The 18,162-nt window shown below is 44.1% G+C and overlaps 2 protein-coding genes across 2 annotated transcripts; one reads left to right on the forward strand and one right to left on the reverse strand.

The window, feature by feature from the left end:
* Positions 1 to 1,705: 1,705 nt before the first annotated feature.
* On the forward strand, positions 1,706 to 2,258 carry LOC127765889 (uncharacterized). The gene has a single exon (XM_052290858.1). It carries the CDS (start codon positions 1,837 to 1,839, stop codon positions 2,071 to 2,073), a length of 237 nt encoding a protein of 78 aa, XP_052146818.1. The 5' UTR covers positions 1,706 to 1,836; the 3' UTR covers positions 2,074 to 2,258.
* Positions 2,259 to 2,320: 62 nt separating this feature from the next.
* On the reverse strand, positions 2,321 to 6,571 carry LOC127765888 (putative MO25-like protein At5g47540). Its single transcript, XM_052290857.1, has 11 exons — positions 6,091 to 6,571; positions 4,782 to 4,949; positions 4,450 to 4,568; positions 4,224 to 4,298; positions 3,889 to 3,982; positions 3,600 to 3,659; positions 3,427 to 3,495; positions 3,225 to 3,323; positions 2,959 to 3,003; positions 2,778 to 2,880; positions 2,321 to 2,682 (listed from the first exon to the last, which is right to left on the reverse strand). Exons 1-11 carry the CDS (start codon positions 6,274 to 6,276, stop codon positions 2,624 to 2,626), a joined length of 1,077 nt encoding a protein of 358 aa, XP_052146817.1. The 5' UTR covers positions 6,277 to 6,571; the 3' UTR covers positions 2,321 to 2,623.
* Positions 6,572 to 18,162: the final 11,591 nt, after the last annotated feature.

An 18,162-nucleotide genomic window follows, 5' to 3' on the forward strand; every position in this document is an offset into this window, starting at 1 on the left:
AACTGAAACCATTATTAAACGAGAAAATTTTGATTAAACATACTAATGCGTCTGATTCTGAACGCAACGATTTGACTCCAAACTTAGTCCTTGTTGCCGGCCGGTGGTGCAGTAGTGTGAGCCGCATCAAGCGTAGGCGACTTTCACGTTAGTTGCATATACAAACGACCACTTGTCTCAGAGTTTTTGTAGTCAGCTGCACATGGAAATGATAGCGCTATACCCTTACACCCAGTTGCCTAAGTAAAATAAAAACTTGGGTGAAAACTCGCAATCACAAATCTCGTAGTACAATTGTACAAATCAGCAGGATGAGGGACGTACAATTAACCTGTCTGCCTCACCGAGGCCTGCACCACTCAAACGAGCACGATGTGGTGTGTACTGGTGTGTGCCTCCATCAACGGCTCAACGCTGGGCAAAGAGAGAGAAAGGAAAGATATACTACTGCTGCCACGACATGTAACATGTGACTGTTCACGGTCATTTTCATCCCAAAGACTATGCGATTGTGCGATGGTAACGTGCGATTGTGCGAACGATTAAAAAAAAAAAAACTTATCTCAACCCCATGAGGCCATGGCCCTGTGTTAGCTTTTAATTCAGTTGGTTATTTTTTTTCAGAGGGGTTAGGGGCTTCTCCTACCACTCGATATCAAAAACTATAAAAAAAATATTAGTGTGTGTTTATCGGTAGATGCTGGATATGTATAATGTATACCATTTTCATTATTAAAAAAAACTCTCTTACAACTTCGTGTCCAATCACCCAACAACTCATAACTCCGTAGTGATCATTGTGACAATTTTGAAAGAAAGAAAAGAAAAGAAATAAATAGGTTATTGACCAAATTATTATAGTGAATTATCTACATTATATATATATATATTAAATGTTTCGATAAATGTATTAACTTATGATTGATTAAGTTTTAATTATTATAAACTTGAAAAATAGATTAATATGATATTTTAGAATAACTTTCGTATAAAAAGTTTTCGCACGAAACGCACCATTTAGTAGTTTGAAAAGTGTGCCACGAAAATCTTAATCTTCATCTAACTCTTGTTGGAGAAAAGAACATAGCAGTAGTAGTATTTCACTCGTCCTAAAATAAAATAAATCTTATGTCTAGTACTACCTCCGTTCCATCCCAATATAAGTACAGTGTAGGTTTCCGTGTTCAGATCGTCCGTCTTATTTGAAAAGATATTATTTTTTTCTTATTACATGATAAAACATAAACAATACTTTATGTGAGACTATTCTTTTTAAATTTTTCATAAATCATTTAAATAAGACGAATGATGAAACGTTGAGTGCGGAAAACCACGACGGCGCGTATAGTGGGACAGGATGTAGTACTACTCAGGCACCAACAGGAGGGGGGAAAAAAAAGAATCCATTTGCTACAGAACGTTTCGCACGCAGGAATGGACCATGACCGTGGTGTCGGTCCAGGAGGCCACGACTCCTTCAGCTTCACCCACCCACTGACCCACCCGCCAACGGAATTGAAAAAGCGCTAGAACAACCAACGTGAACGTACGGCCGCACCCAGAGCCGCGTCCGCAAAAACAGGCAAAGCGCACCCAGTAAACAAGGAAAACCCAACAGCGACCCATCCACTGATCCATTCCAAAGCCACGAGCCCATCGACTTATCCGCACCCATCACCCAGCCTCCTCTCCACGCAAACGCAAACGCAACCCAACCCAAACCCCCCTATAAAATCCCTTCTCCCACACACAGAATTTCACAAGCCACCCACAGACACGTACTACGACACCGAGTTTGAGCTTTGAGCTTTGAGGAGTGTGTCTGAGAGTTTGGTCATGGCGGACATCGCGTTGCTGGTGACGGAGGAGTTCGAGAGGAAGCTCAAGAGGGGGGCGCCGGGCGAGGAGGGCGCGGCGGCGGAGTCCAGGAGGAACTTCGGCGCCGTCATCAAGGTGTGCAGCTCGTGGGTCGACGCCGCCGCCGCCGGGGTGACGGTCAACGTCGCGCTGCTCAACGTCGACCCCAAGTCCGGGCCCGCCGTCGCCGCCATGGACGGCGCCTTCTCCGCCTAGTCGCTTCACAGTTTTTCCTTTTTGTTCTTCTTCTTTTTTACTCAAAAAAAAGATAAGTTAATTAGGAGGATGAACTAGTCTATTATGTATCTCTCCTCCTTTGATACAGCTCGGTCACCGTGTTGATGTAAATATAGCCGCTTAATTTTTGTCTTTTGATTTGAAACAAGCTCATCATTCATCCATTCGTTTTGGTTTCTCTGAATTTGTCGATTTGCCATGTGTTCGATCGAACCCACAGGAGGACTTTGACCAAAATATCCATATTTTTTTCCCGTCGCGGTCTCGCGCAAGTGGCAGGATGGAAGAGCTGACAAAATTCTCTTTTTTTTTTCCTTTTTGAGAGGAAGGGCGCACACATTAGTAGTAGTAGAGGCTATCAAGCAAACGGCCCAGTTACAAGTTCAATGGACAAGTAGCCCAAACCACAAGCATCGTAGCAGTAGAATCAGCTTGATTTCCTTTCCATTTGGTTAGATTATGATGAAGAAAACGAAAACAAGAGGAACTCCACTCTCTGTGGATATCAACGCTTTCTCCGGTTGTTTGATCACATGGCCGATATCTCGGTGACAACCTGGGCTTTGTCGGCCTCGAACTGCTGATCCTCTGCAAGAACAGAGCAAGTGTCTTAGCAAACCGGTTTTGATTTATGATTTATGATTTTATCATGGAAAGAAGTGATCACAAAAGGTACACTTTACCTTTTTCTATTGTGAAATCTGCCAAGAACCTGAGGATTTTGCTCTTGTTTGTCACCAGTATACCCACGATCTCAGGTGGCTTCTTCGGATTGCAAGTGAACAGCTGAATGTACATGCAAGAAGATGTTCAGTATTCGTTTTGCAAACTGACGAATTTTTCGTGCGTTAACACGAATTGTACCTTGAAAACGCGAAAAGCCTCAACTTGAATGGCCCTGCTTTGCTCCTGGTAATGACAACACATCATATCATATTAAAATAAACTCATATTAGCTACGAGATTACTGAACAAAGGAAAATTAAGGAACCAAGATGCGACAGTACTGTTGTATTTCAATTTTTTTTGAAAGTTGTATTTCATTTTTTAACAACAAAAAGAACATAGACGGCCTTAAATATAGATTGAGATTAGGACACAAAAATGGTATATGAGATATGAGATCTTACCCTTAAAAGGTTCATTAGTATTATGAGGTTATCCTTTGAGCTAACATAGCGCACCATTGCTGTTGTGTTTGACTTATCCAGAAGAATGTCTCCTAGTAGCTGAAAAACATATCATGTGCATATCACAAATCATCAAAATTCGAGTCAATCATCATGTAAAATTTAGGTGAAATATACAGCTAACGCAAGAAAAAATGTGTACCTGAGTGGCTTGCCTTCGAATGATATAGTTGGATGATGACAGCAATTTTGAGTTAAATTCCGGAAAAAACTGTCACATGAATTGCAATTATATGTCAATGGAGGTTTGTCAAAGGTCAAAAATAGAAGTTGATGAATACTAACATCTCCGTTACTAGCAATGAGAAATCTTACCCAATCGTAATTATTTGAAAAGAACTCAGCAGCACTTGATCTATGCCTTGTGAGGAGTTCCTGTTAAAAGTTAAATTGAGCACAATTGCCATTATCAACACCAAAAGACATTTGTTCAGACAACACACTATGATGATTGCTCATATTCTGTTAAAATCGTTTACGAGTCCCAACAAAGGCAGAAGGGAGCATAAACAAACATGATCTAGAAAAGGATGAGTCTCTCCTTTGGAATAATCGTCATTCATCAAGGAGAAGATTAAAAGTACAAGATGGACGACATAATCACCTTAAAGGTCTTGAAGGCATCAGATGCTATGTTGAAGTCTGGATATTGTATATAATCAAAAAATTTCTTCATATGCTGAGACTCTAATACATACCTGCAAAATTATGAAGTTGATTAATTGAAGATCATGAGAAAGTGAGTGGTAACTGGTAACCATATAAATAATTCGCCAAGCAAACAATGATATATTGGATAAAGAAAGAAGAAACATGATATTAACGGTGATGCTTTGTCCTGTGAAATTTACTTGCTATATTATATATATTTTTTAATAAAATGTATATATTTTTTTCATAATTAATTAAAAATAGTAATGTAAATCATGGTCTTGTTACCTTGCAGCGACTTGGTGCCGTATGCAGTCCCTTAGAATTGCACTATAATGTATTGCAATGTCCATGTTGTCATACCTGTACACAGGTTGTGTAAATGTAAAGAATGAAGATCATATAACTCTTTTATGGGTTGAATGTGAAGAATGAAGTCCATAACATTTATGTCCTAGGGAAAAAAACATATCATAGAAATGCATGGTTAAGGAAGAACTAACTGACTACTTACCCAGACATTAGAACATCCAAAAGATCCTGGTTTTCTTCCAAATAATCAGAGGCAACCATCCTATAATCTACCTTTTGCCTTAGCAAATTCGCAGTAACTTGAGTGACATCCTTCTGAGTCTGAGTAAAAGCGAAAGAAAAACCCTCTTAAATTATAAGAAGTTTTAAATTATATGTGTTGGTGCAGATAAGCTTCTTGAGGATAAAGTGGGTCATGGTCCTATATGGGTTTCCTTTATCTAGAGAATTTCTTAAACAATAACTTAGATTAAACAAAATGCAGAATCTAAATTCTTGAAAAATATCAAATATATATGGATCCCTTTGACATACTTCCAGGTCCATGTATGGAAGGCAAACAACTAGTAGATGAAGACTATTGGTATTCTCCTTGAAGAACTCCTTCGTCAACTGCGAGCAAGCTTCATCGACTGGGTCTGCCTCGCCATTTCCATAAAGGATGGATTTCATCTCCCCGATGCTTTTGGCTAGATCTGCCATCTACATGTTAGTTCAAGTGCGTATTTAGTCACAAATGCATAAGATCCCCCTATATATGATGATATGAATGATTAAACGTATAAATTGTAGTGTCTAACCTTAACACAATTTTGGACAAACACAACTTCCCCCTACATATGTTTATTGTTTTGTTGTTATACTAAGTTCCTGCTCATTTTGATGAAAGCAGAGCGACTAATATAATCATGCCTAGTTATTCTAGTCAAATCTTCTGTTTAATTGGCAACAGGCTCAGCTGTTAATTGATTCTACAATAATAAGGTGGTGTTTTAATCCAAGGACTTAACTTTAGTCCCTATATTTAGACACTAATTTAGAGTATTAAATATAGACTACTTATAAAACTTATTACATAAATGAAAGCTAATTCATGAGAAAAGATTTTTAAGTCTAATTAATCCATAATTAGAGAATATTTACTGTAGCATCACATAGGCTAATCATGGATTAATTAGGCTCAATAGATTCGTATCGCGAATTAGTAAGATTATGGATATGTTTTATTAATAGTCTACGTTTAATATTTATAATTAGTGTCCAACATCCGATGTGATAGGGACTAAAAAGTTTTAGTCCCATCTAAATAGGGTCTAATACAATCTTTGGTTTGAAATTAATGTGGCTTTCGAATATGCGCAGACAAAATTAAACACTTTAATCAATAATATGTTAAAAACGGGGTTCAAAATAATATGTTAAAGTAGTTTCTCTTTTTTCCTACCTGCAGTTTTTTTTCTCCTTCCCCTGGCATAGGCCTATCTGGTTGATTGCGATGTGTAACAAAAACTCTTCTACCTTCTAATATATTGACGTGTAATTTTTTTTATACGTTCGCGAAAAAAAAGTTGAAAAACGTCGATGTATCGTGTGAAAGCGACATTGGTAAATTGTCATATAAAAAACTTCCATATCGTTAAAATTGGAAAACGTTTTCACGTTTGTGTTTTCTATTTTTTTAGAAGTGTATTTTTTTACCCGGTCTCTACATCCAACTGGATATATGCAACCTTTAAACTTTTGCGTTTTCAGATCAGGCTTTAATTTAGGACATATCTCGTCATCTCTCGGTTGAAACGGAACGGAACGAGCGAACGATACATGAAAAATGTGTATCACCCACCTTGTGTTCGCGTTTGACGTCGCGCTTGTCACCGCACGCGTCGTGGTTCTCGGCGAGGAAGGCGAGGAGCTCCCGCGCGTGCCGCACCACCTCCACGGGGCCCCTCGCCTTCGACCGGAACAGGCTCCCCGCCCCGTCCGCCGCCGCGCCGCCGCCGGTCACGCACGGCCACAGGCACCCCGCCATTAATTCACGCGAACGCGGTCGAGCTCGTTCGCTCACCCAGCAGCCGGTGCTAGGCGCCGTACGTCGGCAGTGACGACGACGACGACCCAGATTATCACCTCCTGCGGCGCTACAATGGTGATCGGTATGGTGGCCGGCCTTCTTCCTCGCACGTACGCCGCCGCCGGCGCCGGCGGCCGCGTGCTCGGCCGTTCGTGCGTGCGTGCGTGCGTGCGCTGGGTGGCGAGATCGCGGGGAGATGAGGAATTTGCCGAATTGGATGGGGAGCGACGGGCGCGGAGCGGGCAGCGAGCTCACGTTGCGCGCCTCCTAAAGTTTTACCGATTCGGCGCTATTTTTGGATCCAAACCGGCCGCGATTCTGATTCGATGGATCAAAACCGGGGTCACGCGAGATTTTCGCGTGGCTGGGCCGGATCAGTATGAGTTGGGCTCGTCCACGTTGTCGTGTCCTTCTCGGTTCTCCTCTCGCCCGCCCGCCCAATTATGTTCTTCCGCTGTGCTATCTAGTACGAGTTGAGAGAAGAAAAACCGTACATATCTTCTTCGAATTGGGCAAAGAAAGAGAATACCGATAGCATGACATTCACGACGTGTACACATTTGCGTAATGCCTTATTATAGTTCAACGAAAATAAGATTTTCTTCCCCCTCTTTCGTATCTGATATAGCAATACAGTATTGAATATGATATATCTTTAATACTACAAGTTTAGGCTTTCATCGGATGGCCTATACAGCCAAAGAAAAAGCCAAAATTTAAATTTTTAAACTTAATTTTGATATTGATTTTGGGATATTTTCAACGTAGTTTCTTTTTCAGCATTGACTTTTAAGTAACCGAAAACACATATATAAAAGTTTTACCAACAAATTTAATTTTATTCTCTAATAAGCCGTTTTGGTTTATTACGAAAAAAGCCAAACGATGAGGCCCTTACCATATTATAGAATGAAGGGAGTAGCTGATATAAGAAACAAATGACATTTTATTCTACCAGAGCGAAATTGAGAAGGGATTGACAATGACACACATCATCGCTACGATCGCTTGGGAGTGAAGGAGCGGAACCACCAGTGGGTCGTCGTCCCGGGGATGCCCCACACGTCGGCGTCGTACAGCGTCGTCTTCCAGTTCGGGCCGCCATACACGGTGACCACCAGCCGGTAGTTGTAGCCGCCGTTGTACGGCTGCGTCTGGCCGCTCACCACGCTCACGTACCGCAGAAAATACAGACGTGTGATCTGCCTATAGATCCACAGGCCGAACTGCCCCGCCTGCTGGATGCTCTTGTCGTTCACGTTCGCCACCGCCGTCCACCCCGCCGCCGCCGCTGGCGGCGCCGGCGGCAGCGAGCTTGCTAGCGCGCCGTCGGCGTTGTTGGTGATGGCAACCAAGGTGACAGAAATGACGACGACGATAATGCTAAGACAGGACGACTGCCTCATGTCGCGAGTACGTATATACCCTATGTGGTAGTGCTAATTGTGAGATTACGATATGATTAGGACGTGTGTTGAGCTAGTTTGTGTGATGACCTAGAATTTATAGGGGTGTACGATCGTGTCTTGTCTCAGACGTACTACAGCTAGAACATACTCCACACGGTTATTAATTAGTAGCGTTGACAAATTTTAGCTTTAATTAATTAGACAACAATCATACTTTAATTTGTTCGCCTGTACTAAATGCAGATGCAAATGCAAATCCTTTTAATATTAAATTGGTGTTTGGTGGTTTTGTTGAAGGTTTCAAACAACCGATCGAGCCTACCGCGCGTGAATACGGTCAATATGTCAGTTAGAAACTATGAGCGCTTTGGTTCGAACATGCCTAACGATTTCCAGAGCTCAGAGACGACTCTATTAGGTACTATAATTTGATTTAATTTTCTTAATTAAGACACGATTCCGCATTTATGCTCCAGTTAGAGTCCAGTGGTGCTTAACATATCTCCTTAATCGGGATCTAATCACATGATAATTGATTAAGCCTTAACTAGAAAGAAATTCGCAGGAAATTTACAAGGCCATGTGTGTATGTGTGCAACAACTATACAACCGACATCTACAGCTAGCGAAGCTCATGGCCTCATGATCGAGGCCCCTTCGTTCCACACTTCCACTTCCAAAGTCCACAGCGCGCCCGAGGGCAGGCTCAAGCTGGACCCCGGCTGAACAACAGATCAAATCTAGACACGGCTAGTTATAAATTCCTATTTTTATAAGACGCTTTGAGTTTTTCTAGTTTCATCATTTTTTTTGAAAAAACATAATTTTCTTTTTTAAAATATAGTACAAACGCACACACTCATAATGTGTGCACACTTATTTTTAAAAACATACACAACCACACCCTACCCCTATAAACACCTCCGAAAAATTGGACCGGTTTATCTTATTATTGATGAAGTCATCACGGATGACTCGTTGTCGACGGTTACATCGCCTACATTTTGAATGTCAAATAAACATACTATCAAAATATATCCTATTTTAGATTTAATGAAATTATAATTTGGTGTTATAAGAATTGCTAAATTTCGTTAAGATACATGTTTGACTTACAAATATGTACCCTCTCCTGGTTATATATGAATGATTTTTGAGATGTGGCGGCAATGCATGCAAATATATATTTTTGTCAAAGGACGGCCGGCTAGCTAGCTGAGTATGCATGTCAACACCAAACTGCCAGAATGGTAATGAATTGTTTTGGCATGTGGGGAAAATGCATAATATTTTTTCTCTTGCACTGAATTCAGAACGTTGTACCCTAAAAAAAATTCAGAGTGTTGTTAAAAAAAAAGTAGGGATGGCAACGGGTCGGGTCAGGCACGGGTAGAGCAAAACCATGTCTGACTCGTTGCTCGATGTTGTCTACCCAAACCCTGCCTGCGAGGGTTAGCGGACAAAACTCCATGCCCGTTTCCGGGCCACGGGCATTGGCTGATGGGTACCCATGGGTCTCACATGCATAGTATCTCGATAGATATATAATTTAAAGAGAAACAAAATCAATAATTTACCAAATTATTAGTTGTCAACAATAATTTGAATTGCACAACAAGTTATTATTAGCTAGCATCACAAATGAGTCAAGAGAAAGAGATATGAGAATAAGAGATGTACCAAAATCAACTAATACACATGTATCGGATTAGACATGGGTTAGGTATGGGTAAAATATAAAACCCGGTTGTTGCCCACTAACATGGGTTAGGTATGGGCATGCCCACGAGTAAAAAGTTACACCCACGCACGTAACACTTTGCTCTCTTATCTAATAAAAGTGACAAATAGTTAAATGTACGTTGTAACACTTTGCTCTCTTATCTAATAAAATCGATTGGCGATCCTCCGCCAAAAGAGAAGGGGGGAAATTAAAGACAAAACACAACAACATAACGTTAACGAATTTTTGTTTCAGTACTTCAACGTTCATGTGCGTAATGTGCTCAACGCAAACGAGATGACGACCCAGCCCACTAATACCTACAGCCATGAAAAAAAAAAACCAATGTCAACAGCGTAATTAAACAGCTAGTACTAGAATATGAAACATGCACATGCACATGCACAGTGCTTTAAGTGCAAGTTTAATAGTATAGCCAACTACTAACTCTAAATCATCTATAGCTAATTTAATAGGTCAATTTATACAATAGTTACATATAAATATATGCTACACCATTGATATATGGTCCCATCTCTCATACACACAAAACGTGTTTTGGAGTCCGTGTTACAGGCTTACAGCTGGCTATAAATTTGTATCCCGCTTTCTTTCTCTCTTCTCTTATCATGCCCACGTGTGTTTATAGCCTGCTATTATAGTCGCTCTAAGCCTCTAAAAACAGTCTGATCGATATGCAGGGTTGCACTTGCACGCACACATGCATGACAATTGACACACATCGATTTTCACGTGGCTGGGCCGGATCAGTATGAGTTGGGCTCGTCCACGTCGTCGCGTCTTTCTGTGAGCTGGGCTCTCGGTGCTCCTCTCGCTCGCCGGCCCAATTATGTTCTTCCGCAGTACTGTCTTCTAGTACGAGTTGAGAGAAGAAAAACCGTCACATATCTTCTTCGAATTGAGCAAAAGAAAGAGAACACAATAGCATAACATTCACCATGTGTACACATTTGCGTAATGATCGATCTTACTGATAGTTCAATTAAAACGAGATGTCCTACCCTCTTCATCCATAATATAGTAAACCTAGTATTGAATATAACATATTTTAATACCACACGACCTCTCGTGTACAGTACCATACCATGTTACCATATGGGATGAAGGGAATAGCTGGTACGAGAATCAAACGACCTTTTCTTCTAGCGAAATTGACAAGGGTTTGACAATGACACACATCATCGAACACCCAGTTGGTTTAGGGTTAGGGCCCTGGCAAAATTGAGAAACAAATGACCCTAAGGTCACTTGGAGTGAAGGAGCGGAGCCTCCAGTTGATCGTCCCGGGGATGCCCCAGACGTAGGCGTCGAACAGCACCGTCTTCCTGCCCGGGCCGACCACGGTGACCACCAGCCGGTAGTTGTAGCCGCCGTTGTATGGCTGCATCTGGCCGCTCACCATGTTCACGTACTTCAGATAAATCTCCTGTATGCGCTCATAGATCCGCACGGCGTACTGCCCCGCCTGCTGGATGCTCTTGTCGTTCACGTTCGCCACCGCCGTCCACCCCGCCTCCACCGAAGGCGGCGAGCTTGCCACCGCGCCGTCGGCGTTGTTGGTGATGGCGACCAAGGTGACAGAAAAAATGACGACTATAACGCTAAGACGGGACGACTGCCTCATGTCGCGAGCTAGCACGTATATACCTAGAGGGAGCAGTGCTAATTGTGAGAGTACGATATGATTAGGACGTGTTTGGAGTTGAGAGCTAGTTTGTGTGGTGACATAGGAGTAGTATTTATAGTGGTGTACGACCTTGTCTTGTCTCAGACGTACAGCTAGAACATAGTACACGGTTATTAATTTGTAGCGTTGACAAATTTTAGCTTTAATTAAACTGGTGTTTAGTGGTTTTGTTGAAGGTTTCAAACAACCGATCGAGCGTACCGCGCGTGAATACGGTCAATATGTCAGTTAGAAACTACGAGCGCTTTGGTTCGAACATGCCTAACGATTTCCAGAGCACAGACCACTCTATTAGGTACTATAATTTGATTTAATTTCTTAAGACACGATTCCGCATTTATGCTCCAGTTAGAGTCCAGTGGTGCTTAACATATTTCCTTAATCGGGATCTAATCACATGCTAATTGATTAAGCCTTAACTAGAAAGAAACCCACAGGAAATTTACCCTGCCATGCGTGTTAGTGTATAACAACTACAACCGACATCTACAGCTAGTGAAGCTGATGGCCTCATGATCGAGGCCCGCTCGTTCCACACTTCCACTAAGTCCACAGCGCGCCCGATGGCAGGCCCAAGCTGGACCCCATTTGGACTTACAGATCAAAAATAGACACGGCTAGTTATATATTCCTTTCATTTTTATAAGACGCTTTTTATCAATTTTTTTAAGTTTCATTAAATTTGTAGAGAAACATAATAAAAAATAAATGAAGCAACCACAAACATTTTTTAAATTTTTTTATATCTCTATTCTTAATGGTTTAAAAGCCAGTGCTAAGAAACAAACTATGAAAAAAACCAAATCAGCTATAATAAAATTTATAATTTAAATTTTTGGTTGCGACTGATATCTCATCAAACGGATCGACTAAGATGAATTGCTATGAGTTATTATTATTTTAAATTAATTTCTATGAGTTATTATTGGGTAAGATAGACTAGTGATGCTCACTTATCTCTTACAAATGTTCAGACAAAAACCCAAAAATAAACTCTAAGATTATATCTTAAAATTCAAATGTTGGTTGCAGATGATAAACGTTTATCAACAAGCAGTCAATGAGAGGCTTTGCTATTTATTGTGGTGCGAGATGTCAGTGATACTCACTTATCTTAATTCTTATGAATGCTCGAAATAGTCGTTTTTCCTTGTTTCAAGATGCAAATATCGTCAAGCACGTTTCAATTTCACATGACCTGTTCATCAACAGGTTACAATGCTAGCCTAACATGACGCAATTGTAGCACGTCGGTAGGACCGGCTTGGGTGCTTAGGCAAATGCTAATCAATTTTAGGACAACACACTGGCTCTGATTTTAGACACAGTTTTAAAAGTGTGAAGAGAACAAGGAGCTCATACATACTTCATGTCGAAGTTTAGAAGTTACCGTTATGTAGATTTTCGCCAACTATAGATGGAGATTAATAAATAGACTTCAATAATTATTTTCTCCTTTATTATTCTAGTTCTTATTGTTGCCTAATACTGGCACTTTTTGAGAGTTTTTTTTTAATAATAAGTGATGGTAACTTCTACAAAGGCCAGAATTTATATTTCATTATTTTTTTAAAAAAATGCTAATCAAATTCATAAGCTTAGTACGTCATACATAGTGACCTCTATGATTACCTCTAGCACATGCCACTACCACTTTCAAGCAGAAAGGGTTGGGTGCAGATATTGAAAGCTGATTTGGAAGGCTAAGGCCTATGAAAAGTGCAAATTTTCCATATGGTTAGTCAGCCGAAGCAGATGCATGGAGAACAATCCTCTGATTGTTTTAGATGAAATTATCACCAGAATGGTAGATTTTCAGTTAGGTCAATGTATCTAGCTCTTATTAATAATGGTTATATTGAGAGAAATAAGATTATTTGGAAGCTTAAGATGCCGCTTAAGATTAAGATCTTTATGTGGTACTTGCTAAAAGGGGTTGTGCTAACTAAGGACAATTTGGCAAGACGAAATTGGAATGGTAGTTTAAGATGTTGTTTCTGTATGAAAAACGAGACCATTCAACATCTTTTTATAGATTGTCATTATGCAAAATTTGTTTGGAGAGCAGTTCAGTTCTCATTTGGTTTATACCTTCCTGGAACCATATCTAATATGTTTGATAGTTGGCTTTTGAGGGTTGACAAGAAGAAGAGTAAACTCATACTTGTAGGAGCATCTGCCATATGTTGGGCTCGGTGGTTGAGTAGGAATGATATGGTATTTGACAAATCACCATCTATCTCATATTTGCATGTAATTTTCAGGGCAACATATTGGCTCCGGTGTTGGGCACAGCTGCAAAAGTGTGAAGATGATGGAGAGCTTATGAAGGTTGCATGTCGCAGGTTTGAGACGACAGTTATGCAACTTTTTGCAAACTATGGATGAAGATTAACAAATAGACTTAAATAAATGTGTACTCCTTGTCTCGGTTTGGTCTTTCATTTCGGTTTGGTCTTTTATTTTGTTAGGTGTGTTTAATTTCATTATGAACTACGCTCTTCGTTTGAGTGATACTTTATAATAATTGGCTATAACTTTGATGAGTAAAGGCTGGAATATTCATTCCATTATCTAAAAAAACAATATAATCTGCAGAAGCGTGGGTGGCCAAGTCAAACATTCTGCCCTCTTAATTTGTCACACGGCAGAGGAAACTTGCAACCACTTGCTGTGCGTTTTCACGAGCCAAGTCTGGACGTTGGTTTGCCAATGCTATAGGGTTCAGTAACTGTTTCCTGCCGATGATGTCTTTGCCTGGTTGATTCTATGAGTAAGATCTTGATTAGATGGGACCAAAACTTTTTAGTACCTATCATATCGGATATTTGGACGCTAATTATAAAAATTAAACATAGACTATTAATAAAACCCATTCTATAACCCTAGACAAATTCACGAGACGAATCTACTGAGCCTAAGTAATCCATGATTAGCCTATGTGATGCTACAGAAAACATACGCTAATTATAGATTAATTAGGCTTAAAAAATTTGTCACGTGAATTAGCTCTTATTTATGTAATTAGTTTTAAAGTAGTTTATGTTTAATACTCCAAATTCATCCGATATGATAGGGACTAGGAACCGGATCCTATGATGTAGCGATTTCTACGTCAGAGGGACGTCCGGCTATGCTGCTCCGTCCGATCGCCATTGGACGGGAGCGATCGAGCAAGCTAGCTCTTGCGGCCCATACAAGAAAAATCGGCCCACGAAGAGGCTCCACCGCCGTCCCCCCTGACAACCGAAGCGCCGCCGGTAAGGGAAAGAGAAGGCAAAGCATAGGCGCCGCCAAGGGGAAAAGCTGACTGACGTGGTCTTCATCTCTCTCGAGCTACGGTGTCAGGAGGTCGCAGGAGAGACGGGTTGAGGTGGCCTTGGCTTTGTCCGAATCTTCCCTGCGCTCCCCGGCAGGGCTCGCGCGCACGGCCGCGCGCATGTGGTGAGCAAGGCAAAGGTGCTGGTGCGGCGGTGCGGCTGGACATCTGGTGCCCAGGTCCCGAAAGCTTGTGTTCCCGACGTTGCTGGTGGAGGCGTCGGATTACATCGCGGCGTTGGAAATGCAGGTGCGCAGTGCGCTCCACGGCAAAGCTCCAGTTTGTGCTTCAGTCACGCCAACGGCGGCGGCGGCGGCGTCGTGATCTCCAGTGGTCCAGCTCCAAGCAAGGAAGGGCTCATATGTATCTGTGCATCTCTTTTTTGGGGTGTTCGTGATCCCATCTATGGTGAAAATCATCCATAATCAGTGTAAGATGCTAGTGTTTCTTTTTAGAGTAAATTGCGTTGACGGTACAAGAACTTGACGGGTGGGTGCGATTAAGTGCGAGAACTTGAAAATTGGACATACCGATGCAACAACTTGGCTAGGTGGGTGCGTTTGTGGTTCAAAAGGCTGCCACATAAGATTTTTTGCCACGTCAGCTTTCCACCTTGGACAAAGTCCCACGTTAGCATCAGCATCATAGAGTGATATCCCATCTCATTTTATAAAAAACCTCCTAGTAGTTTTTATATTCTAATTGGTTCTTTTGTTTTAACACAGCAAAAAATATATGTGCCTTGGTTCTGTTTTTCTGTCCGTGATTTACTCACCTCAACAGATCGAGAGGCGACGGCGGCTAGCAGCGAGTGCACAGCAAAACTGCATCGCCTCTGCGCCGGTTGCGAGGGCATCATATATGAGCCAAGCTGATATGAGATCATCCCAAACTGGTGCGCTTAGTAATTCAGACCTACGAATTGATCTGACGTGATCGCCTCGTGCGCTGGGATGGCGCCGACTCGGCGAATTCTTGGGGCGTCCCCTCCTTCTTATGGTAAGTAACTCCCTAGTGATTACATATTTTCGTTTTTGGTTCAATTGATTGTTGTTGATAAAGTTAGGGTTTCATTGATTTGTACCGGTAATTGCATGTTTCTCTGTTTTTTCTTGAATCTTGTGATTGTATAGTTTGGTCTCTATAGCTACAGTTTGATGGTTTGGTCCTTGCTTCCTCATTTCTGTTTATTCATCTAATTAATCTCCATTATAACCTATGAGACAAAGTGATTAAGTATATGATTAATGAGTAATATGTTGTTGTAGCGCCCGTTCCGTCTTGGCGCCCAGCGGCAAAACTAGCTCTTAAAAATCCTATTTGCGAAATCCGTTTCTTTGCTTGTTGTCTAGTGCCCGTGCCATCTCAGGTCTCAAATCCCCGAACCATCGTCGAGTTCAATCCCGAATCCAAACCCTTCCCAAATCAAATCCCTCCGCAAAAGTCTATTTTGCCTCCCTAGGGTTCGATGGGCCGAATCCCTCTCGGCCCATCTCCCCCTCCCTCCCCGGCTCTCTCTCTCTCTCTCTCTCTCTCTCTCTCTCTCTTTTACTCCCTCCCTCTCCCCGCTCTGCCCGAGCGCTGCACGCGCGTGCGCGCGAGCCGCGCGGAGCCGAGCCCTCCCTCGCGCTACCGCTTCCCGCCGACGCCGCTCAAATCCCCGCGCCGCCCGTTGCTTCCCGCGCGCGCGCGCCGTGGTGGCCGACCGCCTGGTCGCCGCCGCCGTCAGCCTCTGCCGCGCCTGCCGCCCGTGTCGCCGCTCCGCTCCAAGCCGCCTCCGCCGTCTTCGCCGTCGTCATCGACTCGGCCCCGCTACTCCCCGCGCGTGCTTCCAAAGGATGGAGGCAGAGCTCCTCCTTATCGCCCTCTCTCCTTCCTCCTTTTTCCGAAGAGGAAAGGGGCAAGCCCCCTTTCTCCCTTCCTTTTTCCCTTTTCCCTTCCCCGCCGGCGTCATCCTCCCTGTCGCCGTTTTGGCCGCTAGCCGGAGCTTCAGCCCGCTGGCTCGACCGCCTAATGTCGGTTTCCCCCTCCCAAACCGACATTGCCGCCCTATAAACCCGAGCCCTCCCCAAACCAATCTTCCCCGTTTTCGCCCTCGCCATTGCCGCGCCCTGCCCTGTTCGCCTCCGCCATTCGTCGCCAAAGCGCCGGGAGAGCCGGTGCGTGCGAAGGACGCGGAAGGGGACTCCGGGCGCTCGTCTACTTCCTCTTCCCCGGCCCGAGGCCGGAGAGATCGCTCCCGTGCCGTCGGCCTCTCGTCACTGCGCCCCTTCACCCCGCACGGTAGTGTCGCCCTCCGTTCTCCCTCCTCGTTCCATCTCCTCCCCTTAGACTCGGGTAGTAGCACGAGTAGCCTCCCCGTAGCTAGCTGGCGCCGCCCCGACCATTGCCGCCGCCCGCCGTGTGCTCGCTGCCGTCGCCGCCCGAGCTCGGAAGCGCCGCTCGTCGCCGGCCTCGCTCGGCGTAGCTCCGCCCAATCCGACGCTAGCAACGGATTCCCGTAGCCGCGTGGATGCTCTCACCGCCGGGAATCGACCCCTCGTGACCTCATCGCCGTTTCCCCCTTCTCCTGCCGCCGGTTGCCGCCGCCGCAATCCGCCGCCGTCGAGCATCCCCCGGCGAATCCGAGCCGTTGGCTCGTCTCCTCTCGTCCCGTGCAACCTCCCGGTGTGCTCGCTTTCGCCTGTATCGCCGTGGTTCGCTCCGCCGCTCGCCGCCACCGCCCGCCGTCCGTTTCGGCCGACGTCGTCGTCTACCTCCCGCCGGCCCGCGTGGCAGCCACGTAGGCGCCACGTCGGCGCCACCTCGGCCGCGACCGGGTCAAGCAGACCCCGGTCCGCCGCTTCCCTCCGCCCCCTCGCGCGCGCGGTCCACCGCGAGCCGTGAGGCTGCGCGTGGGCCCGCCGCACCGCGTCCTCCGCGAACCGCGCGCATGCGCCGCGCCCCCCTCCCCAAACCCTAGCACGCCCGCGTGCACCTCGCTCACGGTGAGCCGAGCCGCCGACAAGCGGGTCCCACTCGGGACCACGCAAGGATGGACCCGGCCCACCGGCTCTCTCTCTCCCCTCCCCGCCCGCGCGCGCCTTGGGCCGCCTCTTGGGCCGGCCGGCCCATTAAGCTCGGCCGAGCCGCCCCTTTCTCTCGGGCCGCGCCCTAGCCGCCCGAGGGAAGTCTAATTTCCCTCCCTCTTTCTTTTTCTTTTTTTTTTCTTTCTTTTTCAAAAAGGGTTTAAATAAATCCTTTTCCTTTAGACAAAAATCCAATAATCTTAGAAATTCAATATCTTCCCAACCGTAAGTCCGTTTGACTCCGTTCAACTTCCAAAATTCCTCAAATCTCGAGATCTATCTAATGGCATGCTTAGAGGTCAATAATAGGGCTTTATTTTCGCCGTTTGTTGAGTTGTCCCGTTTCGCGTGTAGTTCCGGAGCCCGAAGACCCGCAGTGCGAGGATTTCGAGGATCAAGCTCAAGATCTCGAGCAAGGCAAGCCACCTTTGAACATCTTGAGCCTATATTTGAACTTAATTAATTTGCTTGCAAAATATTATGCATTGATAGGATTGCACTCAATCTGTTCGCCCCGTCTGCAAGGCAGACCGGTGGGCCTACCCAACTTGTTGCATCTGATCCTTCCACTGTTAATTGTTATACCATGTTCCCTTGTAACCACCTAGTTGCGCCTC

The sequence above is a fragment of the Oryza glaberrima genome, chromosome 3, assembly GCF_000147395.1.
Source record: "Oryza glaberrima chromosome 3, OglaRS2, whole genome shotgun sequence".
Classification (NCBI taxonomy): Eukaryota; Viridiplantae; Streptophyta; class Magnoliopsida; order Poales; family Poaceae; genus Oryza; species Oryza glaberrima.

Coding starts and splice junctions, on each gene's coding strand:
- LOC127765888 (XM_052290857.1), bottom strand. CDS start 6,276: ATGGCGGGGTGCCTGTGGCCGTGCGTGACCGGCGGCGGCGCGGCGGCG. Junction 3,496..3,599: donor TTTCAAATAATTACGATTGG/GTAAGATTTCTC, acceptor TTCATGTGACAG/TTTTTTCCGGAATTTAACTC. Junction 3,324..3,426: donor TTCGAAGGCAAGCCACTCAG/GTACACATTTTT, acceptor TATGTTTTTCAG/CTACTAGGAGACATTCTTCT.
- LOC127765889 (XM_052290858.1), top strand. CDS start 1,837: ATGGCGGACATCGCGTTGCTGGTGACGGAGGAGTTCGAGAGGAAGCTC.